The following is a 17,308-nucleotide window of genomic DNA, read 5'->3' on the forward strand; positions in this document are numbered from 1 at the left end:
TCATTATTCTTATTGTTTGTACTGTCATTGAAAATAAAACTAAGGTTCCTTTCATACTCAAGAGTCCTTGATTTTATTCTTAGTATTTCTTTACACATAATCACTCTAATAAGGTTCAAAAGAGTGGCCTGAAGGAGAATTTAGGAGATGTGTTATATGGGGGAGTGTCATTGAATTTCCAAACATTTGAACAATAGACCTAACACATTATGTATCTTAGCAAATCAAAGAACAGTTTCTGATATGACATCATGATACTGATTCTATTCATGCACATTTTCTACTGTCCAGAATTATCTTCAAGGCAACTTTGACATCCTTATTCCTCAGCCTGTAGATCAGGGGGTTCAGCATGGGCACAAGGATGGTATAAAACACAGAGGACACTTTCCCTTGGTCCAGGGAGCTCACAGAGGATGGCTGCAGGTACATGAATGCAGCGGATCCATAGAAGACAGCAACGGCTGAGATGTGCGAGCTGCAGGTGCTGAAGGCTTTGGACCTGCCCTCAGTGGAGCGGATGCAGAGGATGCTGGAGAGAATGAAGATGTAGGAGGCAAGGATCGTCAAGGCAGGAGTCAGGATGTTAAATGCACTCAAGATTAGAACTAATAATTCATTGATGTGGGTGCTGGAACAGGAGAGCCCCAAGAGTGGGAAGAGATCACAGAAATAATGGTTAACCACATTGCTCTTGCAGAAAAGGAGTCTCATCATAAAGCCCGTGTGGATCGTAGATCCAATGATGCCCAAAATATAAACTCCTACTGTGAGCCGGAAGCAGATGTGAGAAGACATGATCACATTGTAAAGCAAGGGGTTACAGATGGCAGCATAGCGGTCATATGCCATTGCAGCCAACATGTGACACTCTGCTATAGCAAAAATGCTGAAGAAATAGAGCTGAGTCATGCATTCAAAGTAGGGAGTGATGTTCTTCTGTGTTACAAAGTTCACCAGCATTTTGGGGGTAACGACAGTGGAATGGCAGAGATCAATGAAAGACAAATTGCTGAGGAAGTAGTACATGGGGGTGTGCAAGTGAGCACTGAGCGCTATCAGCGTGATCATGCCCAGGTTCCCCATCACAGTGACCACATAGATTCCTAGGAAGAGGAAGAAAAGGGGCAGCTGGAGTTCTGGTTGTTGCGTTAGCCCAGCGAGGATGAACTCAGTCACTGTAGAGTGATTTCCAGGGTCCATTATCCTCTCAAAGTGTTCTAGGCTTAAAAAATAGAAAATGAGTGTACTTGAGTGGGGTGTGTGTGTGTGTGTGTGTGTACATATGTATGTGTGTATGTGTGTGAGGGAGAGAATAATTTTATGGAGATCATTACTTTATCCCTCATCAAAGGACATTCATAATGCAGTTATCTCTTGAATCTCTTCCATCGCTCTAGGGCAACCAATGATTCCAGTTGACTAGAGGAAAATTCAAGAAACTTCTAACTAAGATATTTAGTTATCTTAGATATTAATAGAAAACACCAAGTTTGCATGCTTTGAGTCAATTAGTAGGGAAGTTACCACTGTTATTTCTCTCTTTTTTTAAGTTTTTATTCAAATTCCTTTTAGTTAACTAATACAGTGTAATATGAGTTTCAGGTGTCCAGTATGGTGATTCAACTGCTGTTATTTCTAATGACTCTTTCCTATAAGTATATAATCACCCTATATCCTGTGTATATGTATATATTAATGCCATGGCATATTAATCAAATATCATAATGATTAAATTTTCATTCAGTTGAAAATAAGAGTAACATGTTTCCTACAATTAATAAACACAGGATTCATAAGTCTGTGAAAAGTTGTTAATTTGGTCTGAATCATTTTCTTTACTAGAATTCCAGATCAAAATACCTGAAGGACTGGGCAGCTACAAATATCATCCCGCCTGGAATTCTGCTACTCTGCTTGTCCTAGTTTCCTTCAGCCAGGCCTACTACCTCACAAGGTAAGAATAAGAACATAACATACCTATACCTCAACAACTTCTCCAAGACTGAAAACTGTGAAAACTCTCTTCCTTCATTTATGATTCAAATAATCCCAGGGGAGTGATACGGTGGCCAAAATTTAGAATTCATTCTACCTCTGTGGCCAGAGAAGCAGAAGACTATGAATGGTTTATGTTAATTGGACTTCATGGTGGTGGTGGAGGTCAGAAAACTACTCTTATTCCCCAAATATGAGAAAGATTTTGGAAGAAAAATATGAGGTGTCTTCTTATCATGTATTTTGCATGTACTCTTTATAGAATTTTAGGATAGTATAGATAGGGATTATTAGAATACATGCAAAAAACAACTAGAAATTTTAGTTCAATTCAGTACTAGTCAACAATGGGATCTTTTTTAAAGAAAGGACTAATATATATTGCATTTACATTGCAAAGAAGACTAGATTCTAGAAAATGGAAATTCCTTTTCCTAATACTCAAGCCATAGTTGGAATAGTGTTTTCAATTTGAGGTACAATACTAGATGTGATTTAGAAAAAACTGTACAACTTCAGAAAAATTATTTAAAAATCTTGTCTTTTGATGAATGGCTGAAATAACTGAGGATATTTAATTAGCAAAAACCAAAAAACTCCACATGCCAGTTATTGTCAAATGTTCAATGTATTGCTATATTTAAAAGGTGTTAGACTCATTTTATACATCTTCAACAAAGGTAAAATTACCTGCTTGAAACTATAGGGAGAACTATCTGGTTTCACATCAAGGAAGCTTAACAACAGTCACATATACTCTGATCTTGTAGCCAGAAGCATTAGAGCACAGCCTACAGGGCCACTCAGTGCCTATTATTTATGGATGCAAGCTCTAGATGGGTGGTTGGATTAAATCATCCTTAATAGCTCTTTCAATTCCAATATTTCATGGTTGTGTAATTCTAATAGGTCCTGATATTAAGGTAGAAGGTCATGGATGGAAACAATTCAGCCCACATCCCAGCCCAGAGTACTGGGTCAGAAAGTCTGGGGGTGGAGTGGGGGCTCGGCAAGGCAAATTTTCAGAGGCTTCCCCGGTGATCATAACACTTGCGGCCATGAGACTATAATTGCTCTAATCCTCTGAAAAATGGAAATGTTAATTTCTGTCTCATGTGAAAATTAACTTACATGATACCTGCAAGGTGCCTAGCACAATTCCTGGCTCTTGATAAGAACTTAATAAATGTCAGTGTTGTTTTAATCGTAATCTATTGAGTATCTCTGCTATATCTTTCATTCGCCCAACATTGTCATTCCCATAATGAAAACCAGATATGAAAACCCATAATGAAGATTCCTTTCCTCAACGTATCTTCTTATTTCTATGAATACACACGACAGGGTGCCTGGGTGGCTCAGCCAGTTAAGCAACTGACTCTTGATTTAAGCTCAGGTCCTGATCTCAGGGTTGTGAGATTGAGCCTGGTGTGGGGCTCTGTGCTCAGTAGAGAGTCTGTTTGAGATTCTTGCCCTCTGCCCATCCCTCTGCTCGCCCTCACTCTCTGTCTCTCTAAAATAAATCAATAAATCTTTAAAATAATAATAAAAATTTAAAAATATACACAATAATACAGAAATTTGGAAACTTTTTACTGAATAGTAACCTCTTAAAATTATCAATATTTTCCAAGGTCTCCAAAACAAAGTTCAAACCAACTTGTCATTCAAAGATTTATATCATCTTTTAACAACAATGAAAAAGTTTTCTTTTTTTTATGTCCCAACAAGTATCATGTTATTTAGTTATTCTGCAGGAGTATTTGGTAGACTCTTAGTTTTTACTCACCATATTCCTTTACCTTTTCTCTTCTTCCATTCCCTCTACCTTGTGACACTTATTTAATAGTTAGGATCACTTAGTTAAGGAGTTTAATATGAGAGCCGCAGCAAACACGACCAATTTTTTGTGCCCATGAATACATTTCCTATGTTTATGTAAGCACTTGCTCAACTTCGTATTAATTAGTATGAGTTACTTACTGGTTTCCCTTCTCTACCAGACTGTAAATTCAATACAGTCCTTGGCACAGTGTTTTGCACCCAGTGATCCTCAATTAAGACGTGTTTAATAAAGTTATGAAGGAAGGTTAAAGATAAGTTAACAGAGACTAACTCAACAAAGCCTTTACACTGCCTGAGTTGAAATGAGTAAACAAAAAAGTATTTGCCATAATTTTATACTAGAGGGAACAGAGAGATAATAAAGGGACCTGTGCTCACTAGAGTGTGAACAATGGAATGAGGACAGGTGAGGATGTACAAATAGCTACATGTGTCTCTATGTGCACTGGAAAGGGAGCTTGAGTGGAAGACTAAGATTTTAAAAGTCAAACACTCAGATTCAGACATACCCCTCTTTCTTCCCAGAGAGAGTTCAATGCTGTGTACTTTTCTTCTTCATTGTTCTAGAAGGAAAAAATGACCTGACATTGCAGGTGGATAGTTCTGAGTACTAACCTTGCAGGACTCCTTGGTGCTGAGGGGGTCACAGTCTTTTTTGGCAATTGTTTTTAGTCACTGATCTTGATCTTGGATGAAATTGATGCCCAAGGCCATCTGTCCCTCTCAAAGGCTGGTTGATAGGATGAGAGGATTTTATACTCTGGGCATAGATACTAAGTGTCTGATTAAGAACAAACAATAATAATGGCCTCCCACTAGAATCTTATCCCACAGGTATCCACTCTTGGGAAAAGAAACAATTAGAACTTCCCTTTCTCCATTGGTTCTCAAGTGCTTAATAGTGTCACATAGGTGTGATTCATTGTTCTTGTTAGGTTACATATCAGTATCTAGGATGTGAGGGATATTCTTAGGTTTCCAGTGAATTTTATGCCAAGCCATTTAAAATGCAAAATTTCAGGAAATTTTTAAGATGTATACTAAAGAAGTTTTCTAAAGTTCTTTCCCACAAGGGCAGAGTAGAAAACCAGGGAAAACAACCTGGTTATGAAAGATCTGAAAATTTTTATTTTCATTGATCTCTGTTAACTGTATTTAGATTTCATAATGTACTCAGAAAACAGTGATGGTTGGAATGTTTTAAATTGTAGCCTAAATGAAAGTATTTGCTAAATATTGCATATACACCTGAAGAGTTCTTAACAAGAGTAATAAGGAGAGATGCTGACTTTATTTTTTTCTAAAATTAGAAAAGAAATGATGAGGAGCAATAGAAACATAGGTGCTATAGAGATTAATTCTATATAAAGGCTACATCATTTTATTTGTTTGGAAATAAAAATTATATTTAATACTTTATTCAAATATTTATTGAATGGTTCATGATTTTTACAATAATTGCAATAAATTTTCTTAATCAAATTTACTTTGAAATGCTTTAAATTGTTGTTAGAAATGGGGCTTCCACCTTTTTTGTAAAGGTATTTTTGCCAATTTCTATGAAAAGAGCAAAAACCTAGAGCAGAATAATTGATAAACCCTATGGAAAATGTTACTTATTAATCAAACCTTAGAACAAGAAATATGGTACAATGCAAGACACAATTTTTGTTCTTAAGAATTTGACAACTTTGATGGAGATAGTATCCACAAGCATGCATTAATAGTAAACAACAGAAAAGACATCATTAATATAGCATGTGTGATGAAGCAGAAATGTGTCTGATAGGAGCCTGGAGTAGTCAGAAATGCTTGGAGAATTAAACACTTCTGTTTGTAATTGAAAGGTATGTAAAATTTGGAAAGGGAAAATGAAGTCAAGAAGTCATTTCAGAGGGTATTATGCTAAGTGAAATAAGTCAGACTGAAAAACACAAATACCATATGATTTCACTCATATTTGGAATCCAAAAAACAAAACAAATGAATAAACAAACAAAAAATCACAATCAGACCTATAAATACAGAGAACAAACTGATGGCTGCCAAAGGGAAGGATGGTGGAGGATGAACAAAATGGATAAAGGGGAGTGGGAGAGACAGGCTTCCAGTTATGGAATGAATATGGAATGAATAAGTCACAGAAATAAAAGGCACAGCATAGAGAATATAGTCGATGACATTGTAATAATGTTGTATGGTAACAGAGGGTAGCTACATTTGTGGTGAGCCTAACATAATGTATAGAGAAGTTGAGTCACTACATTATACACCTGAAACTAATGTAACATTGTGTGTCAACTATACTCAAATTAAAAAAAAAAATAAGCTTTTGCACAGTGAAGGAAACCATCAATAAAACAAAAAGGCAACCTACTGAATGGGAGAAAATATTTGCAAATGATATATCCAACAAGGAGTTAATACACAAAATATATGAAGAAATTTATAAAACTCAACACCAAAACAAAACAAAACAAAACAAACCCAACAATCCTATTAAAAAATGGGGCAGAGGATCTTCTTTTCCAAAGAAGATATATGCATGGCCAACAGTATGAAAAGATACTCAATATCATTAATCAGCAGGGAAATGCAAAGCAAAACCACAATGAGATATCACCTTACACCTGCCAGAATGACTAAAATCAGAAGGACAAGAAATACCAAGTATTGGTGAAGATATGCAGAAAAAGGAATGCTTGTATACTGTTGGTGGGAATGTAAATTGGTACAGTCACTGTGGAAAACCTCACAGAGGTTCTTCAAAAATTATAAATAGAACTATCATATGATCCAATAATTCCACTACTGGATATTTACCCAAAGGAAATAAAAACACTAATTCAAAAGGATATATGCACTTTTATGTTTATTGCAGCATTATTTACAATAGCTAAAATATGGAAGCAACTTAAGTGTCCATCACTACATGAGTGGATGAAGAAGATGTGACATATCTATACAATGGAATATTACACAGACATAAAAAATGAGATCTTGCCATTTACAACAACACAGATGGACCTAAAGGGTAATATGCTAAGTGAAATAACTCAGACTGGGAAAGACAAAGACCATAGGATTTCACTCATGTGTGGAATCTAAAAACTAAAACAAATGGTTATAGGTCTGGTTCAGACCTATAAATGCAGAGAACAAACTTTTGGTTGTGGCAGGGCGCGGGAGGGGGAGAGACAGGCCTCCAGTTATGGAACGGGTAAATCATGAGAATAAAAGCACAGCATAGGGAATATAGTCAATGGTATCATAATAATGTTGTTTGGTGACAGATGGTAGCTACATTTGTGACCAGCATAGCATAGCATATAGAGATGTCAAATCACTATGTTGTACACCTGAAACTAAAGTAACACTGTGTGTCAACTACACTTGAATTAAAAGAGAGAGAGAGAGAGAAAAGCATACCAGTAAGACCTTACCATCGAGTTCTAGTAGGTAGTATGTGTTATCTATTATGTTTAGTCATAGTCTTCAAGCCAAACGTGTAAAATTAAAATAGTTTGTGAATGCTATATGATAATCACAGTCATTTACAATATATTATCATTCCAAATAATAGCAGAAGTTAAAAGTCTTGAAAAACATATTAAAAGATAATTCAATAAGAATTATCAAATGAATTGTACTTGACTTATTTCACCTATTTAAGTTAGCAAATAACAATTTTCATGCATTCTATTTCTAGGAGATACCCTGATTCTGCAAATTTTATTTTTCTTCACTTTGTTTTCTAACCCCAATACACTTGGTGCTCTCTGGTGTCCATATGGTGTCAAATTCTATGTCCAATACACCCTGTCGTATGGTGCTGCTTTCCATATGACTGGCACTATGAATCCAGTCCCCTCCTGCACTGTTTTTCCAAATTATCAAGTAATAACAACTATCTCACTACTTGTGGACATACATTGTTGTCTCTGTTTCCTTATCAAACCTTGTTGGAGAATTATAAATTTTTGCTCAGGCAAAATACCCCTTTTCTTCTTTTTTCAAGGATCTTATTTAGGGCAACTTTGACATCCTTATTCCGCAGCCTGTAGATCAGGGGGTTCAGCATGGGCACAAGGATGGTATAAAACACAGAGGACACTTTCCCTTGGTCCAGGGAGCTCACAGAGGATGGCTGCAGGTACATGAATGCAGCGGATCCAAAGAAGACAGCAACGGCTGAGATGTGCGAGCTGCAGGTGCTGAAGGCTTTGGACCTGCCCTCAGTGGAGCGGATGCGGAGGATGCTGGAGAGGATGAAGATGTAGGAGGCAAGGATCGTCAGGCTGGGGGCAAGAATGTTAAATGCACTGAAGCACAAAACTACCACCTCGTTAATGTAAGTGCTGGAGCAGGAGAGCTCCAACAGTGGGAAGAGATCACAGAAGTAATGGTTGATTATATCAGCCTTGCAGAAAAGCACTCTTAGCATGCAGCCAGTGTGAGCTGTGGCACCAGTCAAGCCCATGATATATACCCCAACTACCAGCCAGGAGCAGACCCGATAAGACATGGTGACATTGTAAAGCAATGGGTTACAGATAGCAACATAGCGATCATATGCCATTGCAGCCAACATGTGACATTCTGATATAACAAAAACGAGGAAGAAGTAGAGCTGAGTCATGCATGCTCGATAGGAGATAAAATTCCTCTCTGTCACAAAATTCACCAGCATTTTGGGGGTAATGACAGTGGAATGGCAGAGATCAATGAAGGACAAGCTACTGAGGAAGTAGTACATGGGGGTGTGCAAGTGAGCACTGAGCCCTATCAGCGTGATCATGCCCAGGTTCCCCACCACCGTGACCACGTAGATTCCAAGAAAGAGGAAGAAAAGGGGCAGCTGGAGTTCTGGTTTCTCTGTTAGCCCAGCAAGGATGAACTCAGTCACTGTGGAATGATTTCCTGTTGTCATTTTCCTCTGGGAATTTTATGTAGAAAGAAAAGAAAAAATTTGTGGTAGATATTTATTGTCCCAGTATGTAACGTGGTGTGAAACAGAATTTGTCTTTCAACCAGGTAGCTCTATGTCTGTTCCTGATCTATGTTAGCGCTCAAAGATCCGGAGGTCTCAGTAATATGGGGCATGTAAATAAATGTCAGATAGAGCAATCCCTTTTTTGTGCTATGCTGTAAGAGTGGGTCTTATGCACTCCTATATTTATTGCAGCATTATTTACGATAGCCAGATTATGGAAGCTGCCCAAGTGTCTATCAATAGGCGAATGGATAAAGATTATATATATATATTTATATACACACACACACACACACACACACACACACACACACACTCTTATGCAGAACAAATACTAGTATGCCTGATTTACATATTAAGTAACTGAGGGTTATAATGGTTGGATATTTGCCCATATTTAGGCATGTAATAAGTAAATGATCAAGGATATGAGCTAAGGCCTGTCTGTCTCACGTTCCATATCTTATTTTAGCTACTTATATCTGCTCTCCTATTTTTATCTCTTTGTCATAGCAGAGAAGCCATTCACAGCAATTAATGTGAAGGAAAAAAATGATGTAAAGTACTACAATAGTGTATCAACAACTGGTCCAGTCTAGACTCCCTGTAGTGAGTACCTCGACTATTGGCACTTCTTCAAAAATACAGAAATAGTGGCTCTGGAAAGTAACTGGATAGCTAACAACAAGTTATCATTCAACTTGAATTCCACATGCAGGAAGGGTTTGAGTTTCCTAATGAGGAGTTCAGAAGTATGAAATGTTAAAGTCCAAATACATTTGTTCCAAAAACACTTATGGAATATTCACCATGAGCTAAGTGCTTTGTATGATTTGATGTGGTCTGTGACCCTTGGAACTTATGTTCTGGGAGAACAGAGCTGCAAAATGTCAGTCTGGCGGATGCATACTACAACAATGTGCACATTGTCTTGGTGTCTTTGTACTCACCTTCAAAACCAGAGCTTTTAACAGCACTCCTTCAGGGGCACAAGAAACCAAAGCAGAAAGAATATGTGTATCTTTCTGTCTCTGGGGTATGGGTTTGGAAAAAAAGTTGATGATTCCAAGCACAGTATACTGTGATGATTGTTCTATTTTCAAAAGAAAGAGATCCAAGAGATAGCATCACAGATTATTGGTGTATCAAAAACAAGGGTATGCCTATTTAGATAAAAATTAAAAGACTTACAATAGCCAAATTATGGAAACAGCCAAGTGTCCATCAACAGATGAGTGGATAAAGAAATTGTGACATATATACATATATCATATGTTGTTAAATATATATATATATATGTTGTTAAATATACAATAAATAGTGTTAAATATGTTCACATTTTTGTGAACAGATCTCCAGAACTTTTTCATCTTGCAAATCTGAAACTCTATACCCATTAAATAAATCCCCTTTTCTCCCTCTCCCTTGGGCCCTGGTAACTCCTATTCTACTCTGTTTCTATGAATTTAATTACTTTAGATACCTCACATAAGTGTAATCATACAGTATTTATACTTTTGTGACTGACTTATTTCACTTAACATAATGTCCTAAAGATTTCTCAAACTTGAATGACTCAAAGGACCACCTTGATTTAAAAAAAATAAGAGGTTATGATGCAATTTGAAGAGCATGTGCCTGGTCAAAAAACATTCTGTTTTACTTTTTAAATAACATCAGTGGCATCCATAAAAAAACCACAGCTAACATCATACTTAATGGTGAAAGATTGTATATTATCCCCTAAGATGAGGAACATGGCAAAGATGGCCAACCTACCACTTCTACTCAGCCTTATACTGGAGATTCTATTGACAGCATTCAAGGAAGACAATGGAATAAAAGGCATCCACATTGGAAAGGAAGAAGTAAAACTAACTCTATTCACAGATTATATGATGTAACATATAGAAAATCTTAAGGAATTTATTTTTAAAAAATTAGAAATAAGTTCAGCAAGGTTGAAAAATATATCAACATATAGTGCTCAATTGTATTTCTACACACTTACAATAAAGTATCCAGAAAAAAAAAATCCATTTATAACAGCACCAAAACTAAGAAAATACTTGGTAACAAATTTAAAAAAGAAACACAAGACATGTACGCTGAAAATTACAAAACATTTTGGGAAGAAATTAAGGAAGATCAACATAAATGAAAAGACATCCCATATTAATGAACCAAAAACTTTAGTATTTTTAAGATGGCAATACTCCACAAATTGATTTACAGATCCAATGCAATCTCTATCAACATCTCATCTGTTTTACATATATTAACCAGCTCTTCCTAGAATTCACATGGAAATATAAAGGATTCAGAATAGCCAAAATAAACTGGAAAGAGAAGAACAAGGTTTGAGGACTCAGACTTCCTAATTTGAAAGCTTGCTACAAAGCTACATAATGAATGGTGTGTCACTGACATAAAAATGGGCATAATGGACATATAGATCAATGGAATTGAAATCAGAGTTTAGTAATCAACACATACATCTGTGGTGAATTGATGTTGACAAGGATTCCAAGACAATTCAATAGGGAAAGGACAATATTCAACAAATGGTTCTGGAATGGATAGCCACCTGTAGAAGAATGTAGTCAAATCCCTTCCTCACATCATACACAAAAATTAATTCAAAATAGGTCTGAGACCTAAACATAAAGCTAAAACTATAAAATTCTTTTTTCTTTTTAAGTAGGCTCTACACCCGGCACAAAGCCCATTGCAGGGCTTAAACACATGACCGTAAGATCAAGACCTGAGCTGAGATCAAGAGTCAGACACTTAACCGACTAAGGCACTGAGGCACCCCTAAAATTACAACACTCTTGAAAGAAAATGTAGGAGTAAGTTTTTGTGCCCTTGGAATAGGTGATATTTTCTTAGATAAGATGTCAAAAGACGAAAGAACCATAGAAAAAAATAAATGATGTCATCAAAATTAAAAACTTTTGTGTTTCAAAGAGTATCATCCAGGAAGATGAAAAGACAACCAACAGGTGGAGAAAATACTTGCAAGTCATATATCTAACAAAGAACTTGTATCCGAAAAATGTAAAAATTCTTACAATTCAACAATAAAAACACAACCCAATTTTAAAATGGGCAGAGGACTTGAGTAGATATTTTTCAAAAGAAGATGCACAAATTACCAAAAAGCACCTGAAAAGAGGTTCACCATCATTTGTCATTAGGGAACTGCAAATCAAAACTGCAATGAGATACCATCTCATACACATTAGAATGGCTATAATAAAAAAGACAGACAGTAACAAGTAGTAGCAAGGATCTGGAGAAATTGGAATCCTCATACAGTGCTGGTAGGATTGCAAAATGATACAGCTGCTTAGAAAACCCGCTGAGCAGTTCCTAAAGGAACATAAAGTTTAACGTATGACCCAGCAGTTCTACTCCTAAGTACATACTCACAAGAATTGAAAACAAATGTCCACATAAAAACTTCTACATGAATGTTTAGCAATATTATTTCTAATAGTAGAAAGAATGAAAACCATCCAAATGTCTATCAAATGATGAATGGATAAACCAAAGGTGGTATAGCCGTAAAGTGGAAGAGTATTCCACAATGAGAAGTAATGAAGTATGAGGCATGCCACACCATGGATGAACCTGAAAACATTATGCTAGGTGAAAGAGACACAAAAGGCCACATATTGTATTATTCAAATTATACAGTGTCCAGGAAAGGTAAATTTATAGATAGAGAAAGTAGCTTAGTATCTTCTAGGGGCTGGGAGCAGAGGAGAAAGGAAGTGACCGCTGATGAGTACAGAGCTTTGTTTTTGGGGGGGAGAAGGTTGAAGTCATGGAAATGTTCTAAAATTAGGACATGGTAATGGTTGTTCAACTCTATGAATATACTAAAAACCACTGATTTGTACACATTGCACAGGTGAATTTTGTGGTGTGTGAATTACATCTCAATAAAGTGGTTATAAACAAGAAAACAACTATGTGGCCTGAGAAAAACACCAAAACAGTGTAAGAAAGAACAAAATGATAGTGGTATCATACTGATTATACAAAACATTCCACCACAACCTGCTAATTTGCCATTGTCCTCCAAGCCTTCCCCATCTAGGTTATGCCAGTGTATGCGTTTTTGTTTATGCCAAATATGCCCATTAAGTTTTTCTTCAAACAATGAGATTTTCCCCTCCAAAAAATTGTGCAATATTGGCTCAAAAGTTATAACTATCTTTTATGATTATAATATATTTTTCTTTCTGATACTAAACAAGAAAAATATAGGCATTAACCACAAATTGTTAATAAGTTTCAGATTAAAGAAAGAAATATACTCTACTTAAAATCTTTCCCCTTTGTCCTCTAAGTCTTCATTAGAGAAAAAAAAAATCAACAAGTACAAAAAAAGTAAATAGTAGAGAAGGCCTGAAAACAAGTGTCAGAAAATACCCAGGAGACTTAAGCAAGGTACCAACCCAAAATGGTAGTTTCCCCCATTATCCTTTACAAAATCCCAGTTATTTCTTTTAATCCATCCCCTAATTTTACCTTACCTGATATCAAGGGGCAGAGCTGTGGTATCCTCCTATATTTCTGACTCTTTACAATGGCCAACTGACTGTTTCTCCTGTCCTCCTGGCCCTTCACAAAAGTGACCCACTAAGTACGCCTGCTCATCACAGAAGCTCCATTGTATCTTGTTCAATATTTGTAATTTTCATTGCAGGTGTTGGGCTCTTCCTCATTCTGTGTGACCGGCTCCCCCCAAAGTCTGACTCTGACATAGGGTCATAGTTTCCATTATTTCCTGGTCTGTCCAGGTGACACCACCTCTGTTTGAATGCCCATGACTGGTATACCTGGAGAATTCCCAACATCGCATCAGTGATCTTTTCTTATCTTAGTCAAATCTATCTTAACTATGAATGTGGCCTGAGAAAAACACCAAAACAGTGTAAGAAAGAAAAAAAAAATGTTGAGCTCTTATAAAAGAAATGTTATGACTTATAGCCAGAATAAGATCATTAAGGTAATCCCAGATATTTTTTCTTTAGTTTTACTAGATTAACAGACTAAAAGAATGTTCTAGTCCTAGATTATCTTGATTTTTAAAAAGTGTTAAATTTCTTGTGATGGTCTATGGACATGATAGAATTATGTGTGGTAGGTAAAAATATAGAGCAAACATCATAGTTATATGAATTCAATGAACATCTAAAATTAATCATAAAGTGAGAAATTTTAAGTTATTATTCCATGAGACTGTATACTTGTCTTGAAAAACATTCTACCAATAACTTGGATGATCCCATAGAAGAGATCATGAATTTCAGAGTTAATGTTAACATAGACAAGAGTAATAAACACTTGTATGGTGATAATGATTTACAAAGAGAATGTCAGCCTGTGAATCTAGACTGATATTAAAAAGAAGAATTTAGAAATCTTGCCATTTGCAATGACACGGATGGAGCTAGAGAGTATTATGCTAAGTGAAATAAGTCAGTCAAAGAAAGACAAATACCATATGATTTCACTCATATGTGAAATTCAAGAAACGAAAAAAATAAACAGAGCAGGGAGGGAAAGTGAGAGGCAAACCATAAAACAGACTCTTAACCACAGAGAATAAACTGAGGGTTGCTGGAGGGGAGGTGGACAGGGGATGGGAAGTATCGGCCTCACAGCTCTCATGTTCAAAAGATCCAGATCAAGGGAAAAAAACACCTAAAAATGCTATTAAAGTCTTTAAAAGGAACATACTATCTAAAACGAGCAAAGTGATAGTCACACAAGATAAACTGCATCTGGTGAATTTTGTTTAGTTCTGGGGGTGGTATTTTATGATTGCAATTTACAAACTATAATTACCCATGAAAACTGAAGATTTGGATCAAAATAATTTATACCCAGTGTCTGCATGACTAGTAGCAGGAATTGGAATTCGATTTATTGTATGTTACCTCAAAGGAAAGAGCTGTGGTCAATGAGCTACCTGTTTCAGCATCAAATATCTCTTTAAGCATTAAATGTGCCTGAAAGTAGTATGGGTTGAATTATGAAAAAGATCATTTTCTATCTTCAGATGCGTTATAGCAAAAGATAAGTAACCATCTTCTTAAGGCTTTAGGAAATTCCTGTAATGTGAGGGATTAGACTCCTTTAACATTCTGAGATTAAAATTTCTAGAATAGATAGAATTGAGATACTCACCCTTTGCTTGGAAACCTTAGTCTGGGTTATATGTACTATTTAGACTAGTTATCCCTTATTTCTAGGGGAAATAGCTCTTGAGAATGACAGTAGAGGTTGTTCGAAATAGAAATGTCTGGGCTCTCTTTTACTTAGGGGATCAAAGGCAGGTCTCAATTACTGAGAAGTTCACATAGATATTATGTATCAAAAACCATGTTTCCCTTTTGTAGCCTCCTCATAATGCTACCAGAGCCACCTGCAAAAGTGACTTGTTTTTATCTCGGGTAACATATAAGTGATAACATCAAAGATATTTACATGCAAACTCCCTTGAGACTTCCTTTCACCAGGGATGAGCGACTGGGGCACAGCAGCAATTAAAATTTGCTTTTTAAAAAAAATCCTTTGTTGATGCTCTCATTAGCTCCCGTATGTATAATATTCTCTCTCAGCATAGAGATAGTAGACAGTAACTAGGTTAAGAGCTAGAAATTAAAGTTTTGCAGACAATGGTCTAGAAAGTCTTTATGACAACAGCTTCCTATCTGAATATAATTTCTGAAATATTTGAAGTCATGATTTTAATTTTTTTCTTTTAATTTAAAATTTGGAGAAATAGTTAAATATGTATGATTATTAGTGGCGGCTACTCTTTATAGTTTTCAAAACACCATATTTTTGTGTGCATAAATCATTGTTAATAATGATAATAGCCAGAACTTATTGAACACTTAACTACGTGCCACATATAATTCTAATCTTGCTACATTTACTGATTTATTCAATTCTCACAATAGTTCAATGTAAAAGATAATTATTAGGCTGAATTAGGTAGCAATTTCATATGATTCAAATTAACAATATATTTAATACTTTAAAAATAAAGAACCTGATGCAAGAAAGATCAAGTCATTTGCCCAAGCTTACCAAGATAGTAAATTTCCTCATAGAATGGTTGCATCTGTTATATTACATATTTTAAAGTATTCAATCATTTATTCCTTCAATAGACATGCCATACACCATAGTATGGTTTAGGACTGTTGGCACAAAATGAGCAAACCTTTTAGAATTTCTTCAAAAAAGAAGAGAGATTTATTTGAGTCCAAGTGCGGACAGCTGCCCAGGATACACATCTTCACAAAGAAGAGAGTGCTCAGGGGAAGGAATGATTAATACAGGGTTATGTGTGTTTTTGTTACATCAAGAGTTACAAATCATCATGACAAAGGACATTCCAGAAAGTTACAAACTTTTAGTATGTGCAAGGTTGCAGGCTTCAGAGGTATGGGAATGGAACTTTGGGAGGTTTTTACTCTTAACTTCAGTTTGAAATGTATCTTTGAGGTTATTTGCTAAGACACAGATGTAAAAATGTGTGCTCAGGACAGAAACAGAGCCCAGGCTTTGAAGTTTAGTTAAGTCATTCTGACCTCGGTAAAAGTTAAAATGTAGCTTCCCTGGGGGCCCAGGAGGAGGGCCCACAAACACTAAGGGTTGAAAGTTTCCTTTATCAGGAAATAAACTTAGAAATGCAAGCTGTATGTTTTTAAATAAGTCTGTAATTGAACTTACTGCAACTATAGTGAACAGATCTGTGGCACGTAGTGTGTCAAAGAGTTAAAGCACTCTCCTGCTTCATACTTCTGTATTTATATATACTAGAATTATTCTCATTTCAAGGATGATGAAACTGAATCACAGAAAGAGTCATAAAAACTTTATAAATAATTATGCAACAACAACTGGCATAAACAAAGATCATGCCTGGTAAGCTGGGACATGTGGTTACCCTATACTTAGAAAAAACTGAATTTCTGCTAAGGACCAAGACTAGTAAAACCAGTCATTCATTCATTTGTTCATTAAAAAAATACATGTCTTCCTGCTTTGCATAGCTTTATGCTGGGTCCTGGGATTATAATGGTGAGCAAATTAAATATAGAAGGATTACTGTCTAATGCTATGCTATGCTCCTCAGTACGATACCCACTATCCTGGTATGGCCATTCACTTTCTCTGTTACATTAACAGGTACTCAATAGCCACATGTAGCTAATGGCTACTGTATTAGAAAAGGCAGACATAGAACATTACCATTGTTTCCAAAAATTTTATTGATAGTGCTGGTTCAGTGGAAGAGAAGGAAGCTGATGAAATAATCCATCAAATATAAAATTGTAAAAATAGATACATTGTGCTATGAGACTGTGCCATTTGTGGTCTCAAGCCTCTAAGCATTTGCATACTTAGAGGTGACCACTCATAGTTTTGAACCCTAAG

General features: G+C 36.0%; 2 protein-coding genes across 2 annotated transcripts; both read right to left on the minus strand.

Annotated features, from left to right (window-relative positions):
- Nucleotides 1–267: 267 nt before the first annotated feature.
- Nucleotides 268–1,218, minus strand: LOC103656274. The gene has a single exon (XM_008683635.2). It carries the CDS (start codon nucleotides 1,201–1,203, stop codon nucleotides 268–270), a length of 936 nt encoding a protein of 311 aa, XP_008681857.2. The 5' UTR covers nucleotides 1,204–1,218.
- A 6,595-nt stretch (nucleotides 1,219–7,813) lies between these two features.
- On the minus strand, nucleotides 7,814–8,797 carry LOC103656275 (putative olfactory receptor 8G2). Its single transcript, XM_008683636.2, has one exon. The coding sequence runs from the start codon at nucleotides 8,771–8,773 to the stop codon at nucleotides 7,814–7,816; it is 960 nt and encodes a 319-aa protein (XP_008681858.2). The 5' UTR covers nucleotides 8,774–8,797.
- Between the last annotated feature and the right edge of the window lie 8,511 nt (nucleotides 8,798–17,308).

The sequence above is a fragment of the Ursus maritimus genome, unplaced genomic scaffold, assembly GCF_017311325.1.
Source record: "Ursus maritimus isolate PB19 unplaced genomic scaffold, ASM1731132v1 scaffold_16, whole genome shotgun sequence".
NCBI classification, from domain to species: Eukaryota; Metazoa; Chordata; class Mammalia; order Carnivora; family Ursidae; genus Ursus; species Ursus maritimus.